Source organism: Eubalaena glacialis, chromosome 18, assembly GCF_028564815.1.
Source record: "Eubalaena glacialis isolate mEubGla1 chromosome 18, mEubGla1.1.hap2.+ XY, whole genome shotgun sequence".
In the NCBI taxonomy this organism is placed as follows: domain Eukaryota; kingdom Metazoa; phylum Chordata; class Mammalia; order Artiodactyla; family Balaenidae; genus Eubalaena; species Eubalaena glacialis.
Window position 1 is genome coordinate 66,475,120 of NC_083733.1, and position 15,640 is coordinate 66,490,759.

At 60.1% G+C, this 15,640-nt stretch overlaps 1 protein-coding gene across 2 annotated transcripts; it reads right to left on the reverse strand.

Annotated features, from left to right (window-relative positions):
* Positions 1-529: 529 nt before the first annotated feature.
* On the reverse strand, positions 530-14,029 carry TTYH1 (tweety family member 1). 2 transcript variants are annotated; one of them, XM_061173857.1, is made up of 14 exons: positions 13,904-14,029; positions 11,450-11,628; positions 9,445-9,556; positions 8,411-8,631; positions 5,913-6,008; positions 4,566-4,638; positions 4,165-4,240; positions 3,602-3,657; positions 3,367-3,459; positions 3,004-3,096; positions 1,552-1,694; positions 1,379-1,424; positions 994-1,074; positions 530-870 (listed from the first exon to the last, which is right to left on the reverse strand). In XM_061173857.1, exons 1-13 carry the CDS (start codon positions 14,027-14,029, stop codon positions 1,036-1,038), a joined length of 1,353 nt encoding a protein of 450 aa, XP_061029840.1. In that variant the 3' UTR covers positions 530-870; positions 994-1,035. The 2 variants fall into 2 exon arrangements, with proteins under 2 accessions (XP_061029840.1, XP_061029839.1); XM_061173856.1 differs by lacking the exon at positions 1,379-1,424.
* Positions 14,030-15,640: the final 1,611 nt, after the last annotated feature.

Consider the following 15,640-nt stretch of genomic DNA (forward strand, 5'->3'; position numbering starts at 1 on the left):
AGTTGTCAAATAAGTTCTTTTCCTTTCAGTCTTTAGGATACCTTGCTGAAAATCCTCCCCCTCCAACCGAGATATACAATATACAAAAGTCTCCTCTTTTCCCTTGAAATACTTCTGTCCCTTGTCTACATTTAGGTTTTCCACCCATACTGTATGTAGACTGTTTTCTTCCAGCTGGAGAGCTAATCATGTCAGCATTCCTTCGAAACCAGTCCTTTTCACCCTGACTTGAAATCTGTTTTCTGTCATATGTACACACACACTGAGATCTATTTCTAGGCTGTCTCTTCTGTTCCAGGGATATGCGTCTCTTCCTGCGTCAGGACATGTGTGCTGCTTTTAGATCAGGGGTGGGGGGGATTTTTTTTTTTTTTTTAAAGAACAATCCCTTTGGAACTGCTGCAGAGCCTGGACAGGAGAGAAACACCTGGCGGCCAGGAGGCAGGGTGAGAACAGAGGTGAAGAGAATCTCCACCCCCCCCAACCACAAGGCCAGATTGGGGGAGGGGAGAAAAAAGGACCCAGCTGCTTGTAAAATAAAGTCGTCCCTTTTATTTCAAATCAACCCTTTCCCAAGTTGGTGCTGCAAGTGGAGATCAGGGGCCTAAGCCCACTGGGGTGTGGCAGGGCGGGGGCACTCACATCCCTTCAGGGCTGAGAGGCTGTGGGTCTGGCTGTCTGCCCGCTGCCCGGCCAACTCCGGGCCCTGGCCTACCCCCTCGGCTCACTTCCAGGGCTAAGGACACATAGAGGGGGCAGGGCGGGCGGGAAGGCAGTCCTGTTTAAGGTGTCCGTAGCCAGGGCATTGTTAGTGGTGGGAGCCCAGTGAGGCTGGGTTAGTGGGGTCTTCTCCGGCAGCTGGGGAAGGAACTGCAGAGAGAGGCAAAGATCGGACCAGATGCAGGCAGAAGGGCCGCCCCGGAGCCCATAGGGAGGGAAGGAGGGAGGGCAGAGGCTGGCTTTGGGAGCTGGGGTGTCACTCTAGATGCTCACCGGAGATGGGGAACAGGCTCCAGTCTGGCATGGAGGAAGGGCTCAGATAGATGACTGCCACTGCACGAAGCGCTTGGATTCCTGCCAGGGAGATGTGGGGCGAGAGAGGGCATGACTAGGGAATCTGGCTTTGTAGTGTGGGCCCTCAGACCCAGGGGTCCAGGCCCCCAGCCCCTCCCCCGTCAGACCCAGAGGTCCAGATCCCCAGCCCCTCCCCCCTCAGACCCAGGAGTCCAGACCCCCAGCTCCTCCCCTCAGACCCAGGGGTCCAGGCCCCCAGCCCCTCCTCCCTCAGACCCAGGGGTCCAGGCCCCCAGCCCCTCCCCCCTCAGACCCAGGGGTCCAGGACCCAGCCCCTCCCCCCTCAGACCCAGGGATCCAATACCTGAGGGTTGAAAGGGTCGTCATCATCTGTGTCATCATAGTCGTCACTGGGGTGCAAGGGGGGGAGTGGCAGAGAAACAGGATGGGGGTCCATCAGGAGGCTGCCCCCTAACAGTGGCTCAATGGTTCTCCCCCATCCCCTCCGCCAAGACCCTGCCCCCCTCCCCTCCTGACCTGGGTGGGAAGAGGGCCCAGGCGCGGGGCAGGCTGCAGAGGGCGGTGGCCAGGGCCCCCGCAGACAGGAGGGAGAACAGCAGCAGGAAGAGCAGGCCTTCCAGGGCGTCCTCACACAGGCCCCGCAGGGCTGCACCATAATCCTGGGGCGGGGGGAGAGGGCGTCAGCGGGCAATGCACACGGCTCAGACCGTCCACCTGGCTGTGCAACGTTGAACAAGTCCCTCAGTTTCCTCCCGTCGCCTGTGCTCAGCCCAGGGCCTGGCAGGCAGAAGGCGCTCAGCACACGGTAGGCGCCGTGGTCATTGTCATTATCACACCTGCAAGCAGGAAGCCCAGTTGCGGCTTCGCCTCCATCACCGAGAACCCACCCCCCACGCCCCACGCCCAGACGCCGCAGCAGCTCAGCCTCGGTTGAGTGCCGGGCGTCTCAACCCGGACGCTTCTGACGTTGGGGCAGAGCTCTGCGTGTGCTGCCCGGGGTGGCAGCGGGTGGCGCCTCTGCACGGCAGGCCCTCGAGCAGCAGCCCTGGCCTCCAGCCACTAGATGCCGGTAGCACCCCCTGGCCCAGCCGTGACACCCAGACGTGTCTCCACACAGTGCCACCGTCCCCTGGGGCAAAATCGCTGGCTTAGAACAGCACTGAGAATAAGGCTTAGAAGAACAACTGGTGTAGAACTGCCCCCTGCACATAACGCACACTCAGTAAACACTGGCTGACACTACTGTCATCCCTGGAAGTCGGCAGAAGCACCATTTCCTGAATGGCCAGCCATAAGTCATTCAGCAGGGGCTGGCCGAGGGCCTGCTCTGTGCCAGGCATTGCTCCAAGTACCGGGGAAGCTTCAGCAACCAGGCCCCAGAAGGTCGCTTCAGAACACAATGAGCTAATGAGAGAGGGGGGTTGGAAAGCAGTACTGGGGTCCCGACAGCAAGATGGCACCAGCTGGAAGGAACCCGGCCGATGGGAGGTGGGGGACTGTTGTCTGGGAGACCCGCCAGGCTGCTGGGGGAAAGGGTGCGGGCTAGGGGGAAGCAAAGGGCTGAGGCCGAAACCGGCCAGGGCCAACCACACAGGCCCCGGAGCTCAGGCGAGAAGCCAGGACCTTAATCCGCCTGCAGGGGTAATTGTGGGGTTTAAGCGCGGGAAGAAGATCAGATTGTGCTTAAAAGGCTCACTGGGCTGTTGGCTGCTGTGCGGAGGACAGACAGGGGCAGGCAAGCAGGGGGCAGGCAAGCAGGGGGCAGGCAAGCAGCGAACAGGGAAGAGGCCCTGCGGCCGTCGGGAGCAGCGGTGACGGTGTGAGCTGTGCTGAGTCCAGAGGGGCTGCAGAAGGGCCAGCAGAACTTGCTGGACGAATGAACAGGAAGCAGAAAGGATATTCCTAGGTTTCTGGGTCTAGGCAGAGGCTCCCCTGCGAGAAGAATTCGGGGAGGGCGACAGGGGTCACCTTGTGCAGGCCACGACAGTGCAGCAGTGCCACCAACTGGTGGAAGTTTCCTTCTGTCACATTCAGCGTCTCCTCCAAGGACAGCAGAGGCTTCTGCGGTGGCAGGAGGTTGTTATCCCAGGAACTCTTCAGGCCCCGCCCATCTCTTCAGGCTCCGCCCCTTTCTGTGGGTTCACAAGCAAGGGCCCCACCCACAGCCACCGCCCCGCCCCTTTCTGCGGGCCCCGCCCCTTTCTGCGGACCCCCCCCCCGCCCACAGCCACCACCCCCGCCCCCTTTTCTAAGGCTCCGCCCACAGACCCAGGTTCCCGCCCCTCCTTCCCCTGGGAGTCGGGGTGCAGTAGGAGCACCCGGCCCGCCGACCTGCGCAGAAGGGAACTGGGGGACAGCGTCTCGCCCCAGCCCCTGCAGCTGGGAGTGGATGTTGGCCAGAGCTCGCTGGGACAGAGTCAGCCTCTGCGGGAAGCCAGAGGGAGGGAGGAGGACCCAGCGGTTGACACCCCCAGCCCACTTGGGGCCTTCATCCTCCCCCAGGATCCCTAAGTCTAGGCCCCAGCCGCGCCCTCCTCCACCCGGTTCCCTTGCCCGCAGCCCTAACCTGTTGAAAGGGGTTGGAGACGGCCTGGTTGCAGAGGAAATAATAGCTCAGGATGTCTGAAGCGGCAAGGGAAGAGGGGAAGAGGGGGGAGGCTGTGAGCCTGAGCCCCGGGGCCTCCCTGGGGAAAGGCGGGAGGGGGCAAGGCCACACTTTCCACCCCTCCCAGCTCAGGACCCTCCTGTGGTCCCAATGACCTCGCATTCTGAGACTGGCGGCCCTCCCAGCCCCTAATCCCTTCTGCTCCAGCCACAGCCAGAAACATGCTGATCTACACACTCCCGGGGAGCCCCTGCTTCTGCCACCCTCCCCTTGACTCAACTGTGCTCCCCCCATTTTCTCCAAGTGGCCAAATCCTCCCATCCCTCAGCTCCAGCCTGAGGACCCCTTTCTCCTGACTCCATCATCTTTATCCCTCCCTCTGTTCCAGCGCACCAGGGGAGGTGCCGAGAGCTTCTGCAGAACTGGGCAGGGCCTGGCTGCCGGCTGCGCACCCTCACCCCATCCCAGGAGGACCGCGCAGAGAGGCCCGAGGACCCAGGGCGTGCGCCTGGAGATGCGATCACCTGAGCCAAGGCCAGTCTCCTCCCGGGTCAGGTTCAGGAGGTAGGTGTCCGGACTGGAGCAGAAGTCACTGAGGCCCTGAAAGGGGCAGCAGGAAAGGGGGCTCAGAACAGAAACTGCCCCCATTCCACACTCCCACAGAACTGAGTGCCCTCTAGCCCCCCCGCTCAGACCCAGAAGTCCAGACCCCCAGTCCCTCCTCCCTCAGACCCAAGTGTCCAGAAGTCCAGTCCCTCAGGACCTAGGAAACTGGCTGGAAACTTCAGAACCTGCGTTCCCGGCCCCCAAGTCTTTCCTCTCAGGACCTAAGGCATTTATTCCCATCCTGCCCCAGGATCCAGGAGTTAGGGGCCTTTGGCACCCGTAAGTCTTGGAGCCCAAGGGCCTGTCCCGCACCACTCACCACGGCTGTAGCTGCCTCCAGGCCCATGGAGCCCCAGCTCAGGACAAGAACCAGGAGACTCATCACCGTCATCCTACGGTGGGGAGGAGGGATTGGACTTGGGGGTTCTGGGGTTCTTAATCTCCCACCTCGCCTCTTGCCTCCCCCCACCCCTAATCCCATCACAGCCCCAGCCCTACCCTCCACCCACCTCTGGAGCCAAGAAGATAACAACTAGGGGCAGAGAAGCTGTGGGGGGAGAGGTGTGGACCCGAGGCTGCTGACGTCAAACTGAACATCTGGCCCTGCTGGGGGAGGATACGGGGTGAGGGGCTGGCCGGATCCAGCCCGCGTCTGTCCCCGCCTTGCTCCGGACTGCCCACCCCTGGGCCCCATTTCCCTGCTCTGAATTCCGCAGGAGCTTGCTCCCAGGTTCACCCATTGCTTGGTCAGCCTCCCTCTCAGCCCAGACTCCTCCTCCCAGGAGTGGAGACAGCTCCAGGGCTGAAATCGCCTTCCAGGTTTTCTCTGGGGATGGGGTTTGGGAGGGATCCACATTGGAGGGTGGTCAGCAAGAAAGAAGGGCACCTGGAGGGGGCCAAACTGAAGGCCTGGCCACAAGCCCCAGACCTGCCCTGCCCACTGTGCTTTACCATCTTCAAGCTTCAGGGGGGCCTGGATGGGATGGCAGGACCTCTCACCCCGGGGGGAGTGTGGGAATGGTGGCGGGCACAAGCGTGGCCCCCCTCAGGGCCAGGGAGGATACAAAGGCTCCTCCAAGTGGGATAGGCTGGCCTAGGTGGAATCCCAGCTCCAGCACTTTCTGGCTGTGCAGCCTTGGGCAAGTGGCCTAACCTCTCTGAGCACGTCTCCCTTTCTGTTATATGGGGAGAAGGAAAGGACCTCCTCATAGGGTTAGTGCGAGGGTTCCAGAAGAGCATCGGGCATACAGAATGAACCTTTAAGTAAGAGTGTGGTCCTTAACTCCGCCACACCACGTGATAGCTTTCTGCCTCAGGGCCCTCGTCTTCCAGATAGGCATCCGACAGGCACCTCCTTCACAGGGTTGTCATGGCAACTGAGAGGGTCAGTGATCACCCCAGTCCTCAGCACAAGCATTACTATCGTCGCTTTTCTAGGATTTTGGTGCACTTCTTGCTGTGAGGACAGCCTGTTTCCTGCCCGCCCCCTTCCTGGGCAGCTCTGAGCCTGATTTCTATGTGCCAGCCCAGCCCAGGAACTCCATGGAGGTTCGTGGGACAAGGGAATGAAACCAGTGTGGGCCTGGGAAGGACCGTGGCCCCTCTCGGAAGAGCGCTGTGGGATCTCAGTGACATGTGCCGCTGCCAGGAAGCCACCCAGACTTACACAATCACCAGCCACTTGCTCTGCTTCGCCAGGCCCAGGAGGGTGAAGAGGCAGACCAGTAGCTCCAGGAGCAGCAGGAGAACGTAGGCCAGCCACCTGGGGAGGGGGTGACAGGGGTGAGGCCGAAGCAGCAAATCCAGCCTTTCACGTGCCCAGGCTCCCAGACCGGGACTTGGCAGAGGGTGACAGCACCTGCACGTTCTCCCGGCTCTGCCTGGACATGTGATCTCCCTGATGCCCAGTCTCCAGGCCACAGCCAGGCTCATCTGTGAAATGGGTGCATTGGGAGGCCGGCCACTGTAGCCATTTAGAGCACAGGTCCCAGGACCGTACCCTGACCGAACCACGCATGAGCCCTGTGAGTGGCACGCTCTCAGGGCCCCAGCCCCTCCACCCCAGCCTGGAGAGCAGAGAGACTCATTCCCAGGCATGTACTCAGCAACACAGGGCACGACCCAAGGGCTCAGTGTCTGCAGGCCGACGGCCTGGGTCGCAATGCCAGCCCCTCCACTTCCTGCCTGCCTGCAACTTGGTCTCAGTAACCTTGCCTCCTGTGTCTCGGCTTCCCTGCCAGTAACTCGGGGAGAACAGCAGCACCTACTTCCAAAGGTTGTCGTGAGGCTAAACCATAAAGCACCGAGAAGAGTGCCAACATGGACGCACTTAAATATTAGCTTGAACACGCATCAGGAAACTTTTAATGTCATTTAAGAATTCAGTATTAGTTAATGATCAGTTCACTCTGGTTGGAGAGGAAGATGTACATGAGACCACAGCACAGTGCCTGGCACTTAGGAGATGCTCAATAAATAGCATCGCTCTCAGCGGTCCCCACGTCGCCAGAGCGGCAAGGGAACCGCCACCCCACTCCGTGGCAGCCTCTGCTCAGACCCCTGTGGGGACTCACTGTGCCCTTCTTTCCCGGACTGCTGGAGGGTCAGGCTCTCCCCCGAAAGGAGAAGCTGGGCCCAGTGGCTCCAGCTGACCTCCAGGCCTTTGCTCCCCATGTCCCCACCGCCAGCTCTTGTGCCCCAGCTTCACTTCACTTCCATCAGGGGCAGGTAGCACTTCTGCCCTAAGCCACCAAGAACTCCCCCAGCAAAGCTCTCCCGCTGGGGGCCCCGATTTCCTTCCAGGAAACCGGCCATGTTCCTTGGACTCCCAAGTGCCAGGCACTCTCGTATTGGTGCATCCAGAAGCTACTTCCTGTTAACGATAGGTCTGCCTCACTCGGGTGTAGTCCACACAGCTACCCCCCAGCCCCCCTGAAACAGGGCTGAGGCCCAGGGCCTGCACCCCTGAGCTTGGCCAGAACCCAGAACTTGAACTCACTGGGACCCAGGCCTGTCTGATGCCCTGCAGGGGGCATCCTCATTGCAGACTGCTTCAGCCCAGGTCTGCCTTCCCCCTGGAGCACAGAATCCAGGACCAAGTCTTCCCTGTCTCTGCTCCCATGTCTGGCTGGGACCCTCAGTTGTCGGATGAACAAAAGAAATAATTCCTCGCGGACGAAGCAATGAGGACTCCGTCATGTTGGCTGCTGGGAAAGATGGCCGTCCCAGATGTCCTTCAAATGTCACCTTCTCAGTGTGGCCTTCCGGATGACCCCCCACTCCCAAAACTGCCATCCTCTGTCCCCAGACCATCCCGTTCCCATCTCCCACCTACTTTTCTCCAGAGCTCTTAACACTCACCACCTTCCAGACAATATCTCATTCATGCATTTGTTTCTTACTGGTCCGCCCACTGTGAGGCAGGCAGGAATCACTCTGTTTTGTTCATCGCTCTATCTTAAAAAAACCCATATTTTACAGACACCTATATAACGTGTGCTGGTCGCCTCTGTAAGCACTTGACAGATAATGACTCAACAGATCCTCCACAATCCAATGAGGGTATTGCTACCCATTATTGCCACGGGTACCAGATGGGAACACTGAGGCACAGAGCTGGCATGTAACTTGTTTAAGATCACGTGGTTAGGGAGTAGCCATCTGGCTTTAGAGCTCATGGTCCTGACCATTTGGGTACACCTCTCTCACCAGAAGGTGTAAATAAATATCTGTTGAATGGATACACACGTCAGATGGACAACCGAGGGAGTGAACTAGTTAGTCTGAGATTCAATGAGTGAAGTGCAAGAGTGACTTGATGAATGGCTGAGTCAAGGATGAATGAAAGAATGAATGAAGGAGTGAATGCACTGAGGGAGGGAGTAAATGGATGAATACTTGAGTGGGCACGGGATCACTTGGTCCGTCTCTCTACGCCAGGGTTGCTGTCACTTACTGACACTTAGCACAGATAATCCTTTGCCGTCGGGGGCTGTCCTGTGTATTGTAGGATATTCAGTAGCATCTCTGGTCTCTGCCCACCTGGTGCCAGTAGCATCCCCTCCCCCAGCTGTGACACCCAGATATGTCTCCCAATGTCCCCTGGGGGCACAATCACCCAGGCAGGCGTTCCCTGCCACACGGAGCAGAAGAGCGGTCACCTACCTGTACTCCTCCACAAAGGACACATCTTCGGCTACTTGCAGGGGGCTCAGGGGCACTCCCCGCCAGAAGGCCAGCCCCTGGAGCTGCTGGGCCACGGCTTCTGCCTGCCGCCGAGCCCCCCGGGTGGCCGCCACCAGCTCCGTGCGCTGCGTCAGCACCTCCTCCAGAGTGGTCAGCTCTGTCCTCACGGCCTCATCCAACCTCTCCACCATCTCCAACACCTGCGCACAGGGGTGGGCCTGGAGTCGGGGGAGGGCGTTCTCTGGGGTGGCCAGGGGTTGGGCGACAGGGCTGGGGGGGCGAAGTAAGAGTGAGCAGGGGCGGGTATCTGAGATCTGGGCGCTAGGGCATCTGAGGATTGAGGAAGGGAAGGAAGGGGCTCTGCGGTCCAGCTCATGCAGTCCTGTGGCTTCTGTCAGGAGCTCGGAGAGGTCCGTGGCTGGAGCCCCAGGACTGAGATTAAGTCTGGAATCCTAGGTCTGATGCTGGCATCTGCCTTCCTGAGTCTGGGGTCTCACGTCTGGGTTCCAGGGTTGCAACTGGACATGAAATCTAAGGTCTGAGGTCAGGCTGGGTCTCAGGCCCGGGTCTGGAACCCTGGGGCTGCGGATCAGAGTGAGGCTTCTCTTCTGAGTCCTGGGTCTGAGAGCTGAGGTCTCTAACCTTGCACCCGGGCCAAGGATCAGGTCTCCGTCCTGGATCTGACCTGAGGGCAGGGGCTGGGTTTTGGTGTTTGGTCTCTGGATGGTTTGGGCTGTGAGCTTAAGTCCAACGCTGGGGCTGCGTGTGATTTAGTCTCGAATCCCAGATCTGGGCTAAGGTTCTGATGGTGCCATGTGTGAGGCCCTAATCTGTAGTCAGGGTTGGGGGTTGGGCATACAGTCTTGAGATCTGCATGTTGGAACCTGACATTCTGAGTCTGGGGTCTTGGCTCTGAGTTTAGATCCTGTTTCCCTGGGAGGGGGCCCTTTGCCCAGGTGTGGGGAACCAGTCTGGGTGTGGGTCTGGGGTCTGGCCAGTGCCTGGCCCCTCACCAGGTGGTCAATGGCAGTGAGTGTGTGGTTGGCATGCAGCAGTGCGGAGCTGAGCTGGGACACCCCATCACTGGTCTCGCTGTTGCCATAGAAACCGATGCCAATGCCAGCGCTAAGAGGAGGAGGGAAGGGAAATCACAACCGGTCCTGGGACCCTGGGGGCCGCCACGCTCCCCCCACCTCCTCACACACCCAATCCCATCTCCCACCCCATCCCATTGGTCCAGCCCATCGTGGGAAAGGAACGTCTCCAGCCAGGCCCCCACCAGTTGCCAAGGTAACGGGAAGGTCTCACTCCCCCGGCCCAGGGACGTCATTGTGATGCTAATGGTGGGTGGAGAGGTGGAGGGGAACAGGCCCCCAGATTTAACTCGCACCTCCCCGGAGTGAAACCCTGCCATGCCCAGCCCCAGGACGGGAAGTCCTCCCCCCTAGTGACTGCCACCCCACACCCAGGCCCTCCATCCTTTCCCCAAGCATCCGGGGTCCTCAGCACCTGTCCCTTCAGGATGCAGCCGTCCCCTCCCCCGCCTCCTGGGGGTTCCACGGAGCCACCAACTCCTGGGGACCCCAAGCCTCGAACTCCCAGCCTCCCCCCACCCCCAGGACCCAAGCTTCTGGACGGCTGGGAGGGAAGCAAGGGAATGTGGGCCCGACGGGCCAGAAGCCGGGCGCCCCCGCCCCTCGGTTGCCGGCACACAGAGCTCCATTGTGGGGCCTGAATACGCGCCCCCTCCCTCTCCCTCCGCAACACACTGGGTCCCTCCGCGGAGGGGGCCAGGCCTGGAGCGGGGCGGCGGACGCCCGGACGCCCTCACAGTTCCCAGCCCCGCGCTCCGCAGGCCCCCACCCCCGGCCCTGGGATCCGACGGCGCCGGCTCCAGCGCCCGTACCCATTGTTCGCAGGGCTACAAAGCTGCTCTTGTTCCCCGGCCACGGGGGCTGGCCGTGTCTCTCCCGCGCAGGGCCTCTGTCCGCCTCCCCGCCCCCCTCCACTCAGGAGAGCCCGAAGGGGAAGCATCCTGGGCCTCCCGGCCCCCCTCCCCCCTCCCCCACCTCCACCCCCACACCACCACGCTGCTGCTCTCCCGCAGTGGCGGAGCCCGGTCTGGCGGGGGTGGGGGGGCACCAGCGGCTTTCCGGCCGCTGCCCGCCCTCCCCGCCCCCAAGCCCCAGGTCCGGGGGCAGGTCCTGAGTGCCCAGATCTGCCCTGAGGGGTGGGTGCTGCCCTGCCGGGGAGGGGCTGCGCTCAGAGCTGGCTCTTGGTAAATGATGCGTCCTCACGTGCCCTGCTCCTCCCACCCCTGAGGGTGTCCCAGAAGGTGGCCCCTGGGCTCCTAGGGGTTTTGGGGTCTGAATCTCCACTTGGCCCACCTGGCCTTGAAAAGTTGCCTCTCCCTGAGCCTCCCTTTTCAAAACTGGTTGTGACAACTCTGAATCCAGCAGGGTTACCGTGGGAAGGAGTTAGACCAGCTCAAGGCTGCTCCTGGATTGTAAATATCCCTTTACTGTCCCTGACCAGGACATCAGCTTCATGAGGGCAGGGACCTCGTCTGGCTTAGTCAGTATTTCCTGGCACATAGTAGGTACTCAGGAAATAGTTGCTGAATGAATGAATGAGTTAATGAATGACATCCCTAGCTGTGAACCAGGCACTGTACATTTCATTTAATCGCACCACAACTAGGAGGTGGGTGTGACTACAGTGCCCATTTTAGAGATGTGGAAACCGAGGCCTGGAGAAACTATACCACTCGCCTAGGTCACACAGCTGTTCCACAACAGAGCCACCAAACCCAGGCAGTCTGACTGCCCAGCCTTTAACCCCTAGGCCATCCTGCCAGGCTGGCTGCCTTTGGGAAGTCACTTCTCCTCTTGGACCTTGGTTTCTCCATCCATCAAATGGGAGCAATTCTCCCCTGCTGGGACACCACCAGGAAGAATGACTGATAGAGAGCTTGGGGAGCCCTATCCCCAGTGTCCACCCACCCTGGGGCCCCATTACCAGCCGACGAGAAGGGCAGCAATGCAGCTCCAAGTGACACAGCCTCCCCCAGGCGGAGGGCTCTTGGCCCCGGGCGGCTCTGGGGGCCGGCAGCAGCAGAAGCGGATGAGGTAGACAGCAATGAAAATGAGGCTCAGGCCCAAGCCCAGGCCTGCCAAGGCCACCACCAGCAACAGGGCCTGGGGAAGGGGGTGACATCAGGCATCAGAGGGGTTCCGGGCTCCCTCCCTGTTTGGCTGGAGGTTCTGGGTTTGGGATCTCAGTGCAGGTGGAAGGCGTCCCTGGCTAGCTGGGGGGCCGAGCCCAAGCCGTGGTTTTCAGGTTTGTGAGGAAAGATGGCATTCCCAGCCCCTCCCAGGCTGGCAGCCAGGGCTCTGGGACTTGGGGCTGGAGGGAGCTTCCAACTGGGAGGCCCAAGTCTTGGATTCAACTTCTGCTCTGCCCTCCAAAGGCTGTGTGACCTTTGGTAGGGGCCCTCCCCTCTCTGAGCCTCGGTTTTCTCCTCACCAAAACCAGGTAGTTGGAATGAAGCACCATCCAAGGACATGCCAAGACCTGGACCCCAGATCCTTGTGGGATCGGGGATCGGGAGGGGGCACCTGTTCCTGGCGATGTGTGCCAGGTTGGGGGTGGCAGGCTTCCTACTCCCTCCCCCCTCCCCCGCGCTGGTCCTCCCCACTCACTGTTTGCTTCCTCTCCCCTGATGCTGAGCTCTGCACACCCACCGCAGTGTGAGTCTGTCACCCAGGGACTCAGGGGGAGGGGGCGTGACAGCCTCCGTGACAGTGTGTGCGTGCGTGTGTGTGTGCGCGCACGCAACTCAGACATGGGGACCCGGAGGCTGGGAGAGTGAAGACAGAGCAGGGGCGAGAGGAGGATGGGGGGGGGGAGAGAGAGAGAGAGAGGGAAAGAGGTAGTGTGTGAATGTGTGTATGTGAACATATGAGTGTGTGTGTGTGTATACTTGATGCATGTGTGTGAGCATTTGTATGAGTGCGAGAATGTGTGTGTAAATGTGAAGGTGTGGGTGTGTGTATACATGTGAGTGTGAGTATATGGGTGTGTACACGTGTATCTGTATGTGGATGTATATGTGTGCATATGTGTGTGTATATGTGCGTGAGTGTGAATGCACGTGTGAGAGTGTGTGTCTAATTGTGTGTGAGCGTGTCCCCCCAGCACGGAGGCACCCAGTCCCTAATTATTTTCCCAGCTGTCCCCTCCTGGGGTGTGTGTCCCAGCACTGTCACCCTGACTGTTGTCGACGGGGGCAGAGCGAACCTCCCTGGGCGCCTCTGGCGGTGGCTGGGGTGGGGACCCCGCGCGTGGCATCCGTGTGGGGAGGTCTCCTTGGCCGTGAGCAGGTGGCCGTGGACTGGCTCTGGAGGCTGGGATTGTGTAACCAGCAGGCTGTGGTAGAGGGGCTGGCAGTCCCCGTTTGGTGGGGACAGAGCGGCGTGGAGTAGGCAGGGAGGAGCTTCTTACGGCTGGCTCAGCCCAGCCATGACCCAAATAGCTCAGAATACAGCACACGTCCCCCTCTCTGCCTTCCTAATCCCCAGCCCCCTGTCCCGGGAGCCCCCCAGGACAGATCCGAGGGGCTCAGACCTTACAGGCAGGGCCCAGGACCCATCCCACGGCTCCACCATCCTCCCCACCCCCTACCCCACCCCCAGCTCAGCCAAGCCTTGCTCATTAATCTCAAAGTCAAGGACTTGAATTAAACTGGGTCAGGGGACAGTTCTTTCGCCCCTATTGGAGCTGACCCAGGCTGGGCCCCCTTCCCCAGGGACCCCGGCTTCCTTAAGGTTCCCACCCAGCCCCACCCTCTGGCCCCGTTTCTGTCATTCTCCAGTCCCCACACCTTACCTCATCCTCACCCCCCTCCATCGACCTGCCTGCCTGCCCCTTCCGTCCTGGGACAGGCTGGAAGTCTCTCCCAGCGCCTCCCCTGTTTTCCCAGCTCCAGCCCTAAAAGCCCTCAGCCCCCTCCCCATTTCAGGTCTCAATCCCGTCCCAGAATCAGGGCATCCCCCAGCTTTTTTCCTCTCCATGTCAGCTCCTCTATCTCCTGGGTCCCACCTGAACTGGGACGTATTTAACTGGATTGCACTGCTCCCATGAGGGAAGGGGTCGTCTTTTAGGACACGATGGACCTATCCCCCTGATGACCCTAGCTTCCCGCGCAGCTCTCAGGGACCTGGGAATCCAAGGGCCCCCAGTCCCCTCCCTCCTCTGAGATCCAGGGGTCCAGGCCCCAGTCCTCCCTTATTTAAGGAGCAAAGGGTCTGGTTCCCCAGCGCCTGTCCCAGGGGAACCTCCAGGTACGGGAACGCCAGGCTCCTGCTCCCTCAGGTACCCCAAAGTCCCGGCCCGGCTCCCACCCCCAGAGAACACAGGAATCTGTCACCCAGCTCCCAGCCCCCGCCCCCAGGACCCCGTGCCCGCGCCCACCTGCTGGTATTCTTGTTCTTGGGGCGCGAAACCGCTGGGCACCGGGCGGAGCTGGAAGTCGGCGCGGGGCAGCTGGTGCAGCAGATGCACCCAAGCCGAAGGTCGGTAGCCCGGGGGCGCCCCCATGGCCCCCGGGGGAGGGCTCAGCGGGGCGGACGCCGGGGCTGCGGGAGCCTCGGCAGCGGAGCGGGGCGCGGGCTGAGCGGGGTCTGGCGGGGCTCAGGGGAGCGAGCGGGGGGGGGGGGGGGGAGGGAGGGGGTGGGGGGCGGAGATTGGGGGAGGAGGGGGGAGGCGCGGGCAGGGCAGGGATGGTGCTGCCCCTGGCGGCTGAGGGGGGGATTGCCGTACCGCGAGTCGGGCTCCCCGCGCTCACTCGGTGGCGGCTCCCACCTGCGGCCCCCGCGCAGGTACCGCGCTGCTCGCATAGGCGGCCCAACAGAGCTCGGCTGAACAGCGACATCCAGTAGAAGGCCGCTCATACTGTTATATCACCCTACAGCATAACGATCCCTTTATCTTTAGGAAGAACCTTCGTGTCTGTGCAGAGGTCGCTAGTGTTTGCGCAGCATTTTACAAATAATGATCAGTTACAAATCATGGTCAGTTGCATCAATAAAAACCCCTCACTTCTATAAGCGTACTCTCACCTGTAAAGGACGCCTCCATGTGGGTTAAAAGCCTTCTCCCACTTAAAAAAATATATATATGTATAAGGACACAGCTTCTAGACACAAACCTCCCTATGTGTACAGACCCCTCCAGAACGTACACCCGCATGTCTGCAGTAAGGACCCCTGGCACGTGCAGAAGGGTTCTTCCCACTCCAAGAAGAACTTGCTCATCTATTTGGGGGACCCCCTCCCATCTTTATAAGGATGCCTCCCATGTGTTAAAGAACCTCTCTAAACTGATTAAGAAAGACTTCAATGTATACAAGGATCCACCTGCCCTTGTCATTCACTTTACAGTTTACAAAGTGTTTTTCCAGCCGCTACCTCTGCTGAGTCTCACAGGAACCCACTGATACCGCACTGGTAGTGGAGGAAGTAGAGGGGACCTGGCTGCTCCAGCGTCACCACCCAGCCAGTCACTGCTGAAGTTCAAACTAAGGTCCCCAGGAATCTGCCCCAGGGGTTCCCCCACCCCTGTGGAGCTGGGCTAGACTTCGCCACCTGGCGTCCCCACACATGGCCTCCCTTGGGGGGGGTGTGATGGGCAGGGGGGAGAAAGGGGAGACGGTGCTCCAGCCATCTCATCCCAATATTTTGCTCCCGATTGGTGAGGAAGGGCTGGGGCTAGTTGCCCATCTCATTACTAGGGAGAAAAATAATGGTGGTAGTGATGGTCCTAGGGATAATGACGGTCATGACAATGATGAAGATTATGGTGCTGTGGATGGTGACAATGGTATGATGAAGGTGATGATGAGGGTGGTGACGAGAGTGATTATGTCGATGGTGTGGATGAGGAGGAGGAGGAGGAAGGTGATGATGGTGACGACAGTGATTATGTTGATGAATGGGAGATCTGAGATGCTGTCTGATAGAGATTTGTTCTCCTTGACCTCCTGCCATTGTTTCCTGGGTCTGCTTCTCCTGGGGAAGACGAATGGTTATTCCAGGGTGGTCCCTGAGCATTTCCAGGGTTCTTGGCTGAATACCATTCCAATACCATCCCAAACTCTATAGGTGTTAATTCAGGGCTTGGGTGTGTTAGGACCCCTGCCCCCAGCGTGGG

Excerpts from the sequence above, each read along its gene's own strand:
- TTYH1 (XM_061173856.1), bottom strand. The coding sequence starts at position 14,029 with ATGGGGGCGCCCCCGGGCTACCGACCTTCGGCTTGGGTGCATCTGCTG. Across the intron at positions 6,009-8,410 it reads TCCTTTGTGGAGGAGTACAG|GTGGCTGGCCTACGTTCTCC; the intron begins GTAGGTGACCGC and ends CCCCCTCCCCAG. Across the intron at positions 3,097-3,366 it reads CCCAGTTCCCTTCTGCGCAG|AAGCCTCTGCTGTCCTTGGA; the intron begins GTCGGCGGGCCG and ends CTGCCACCGCAG.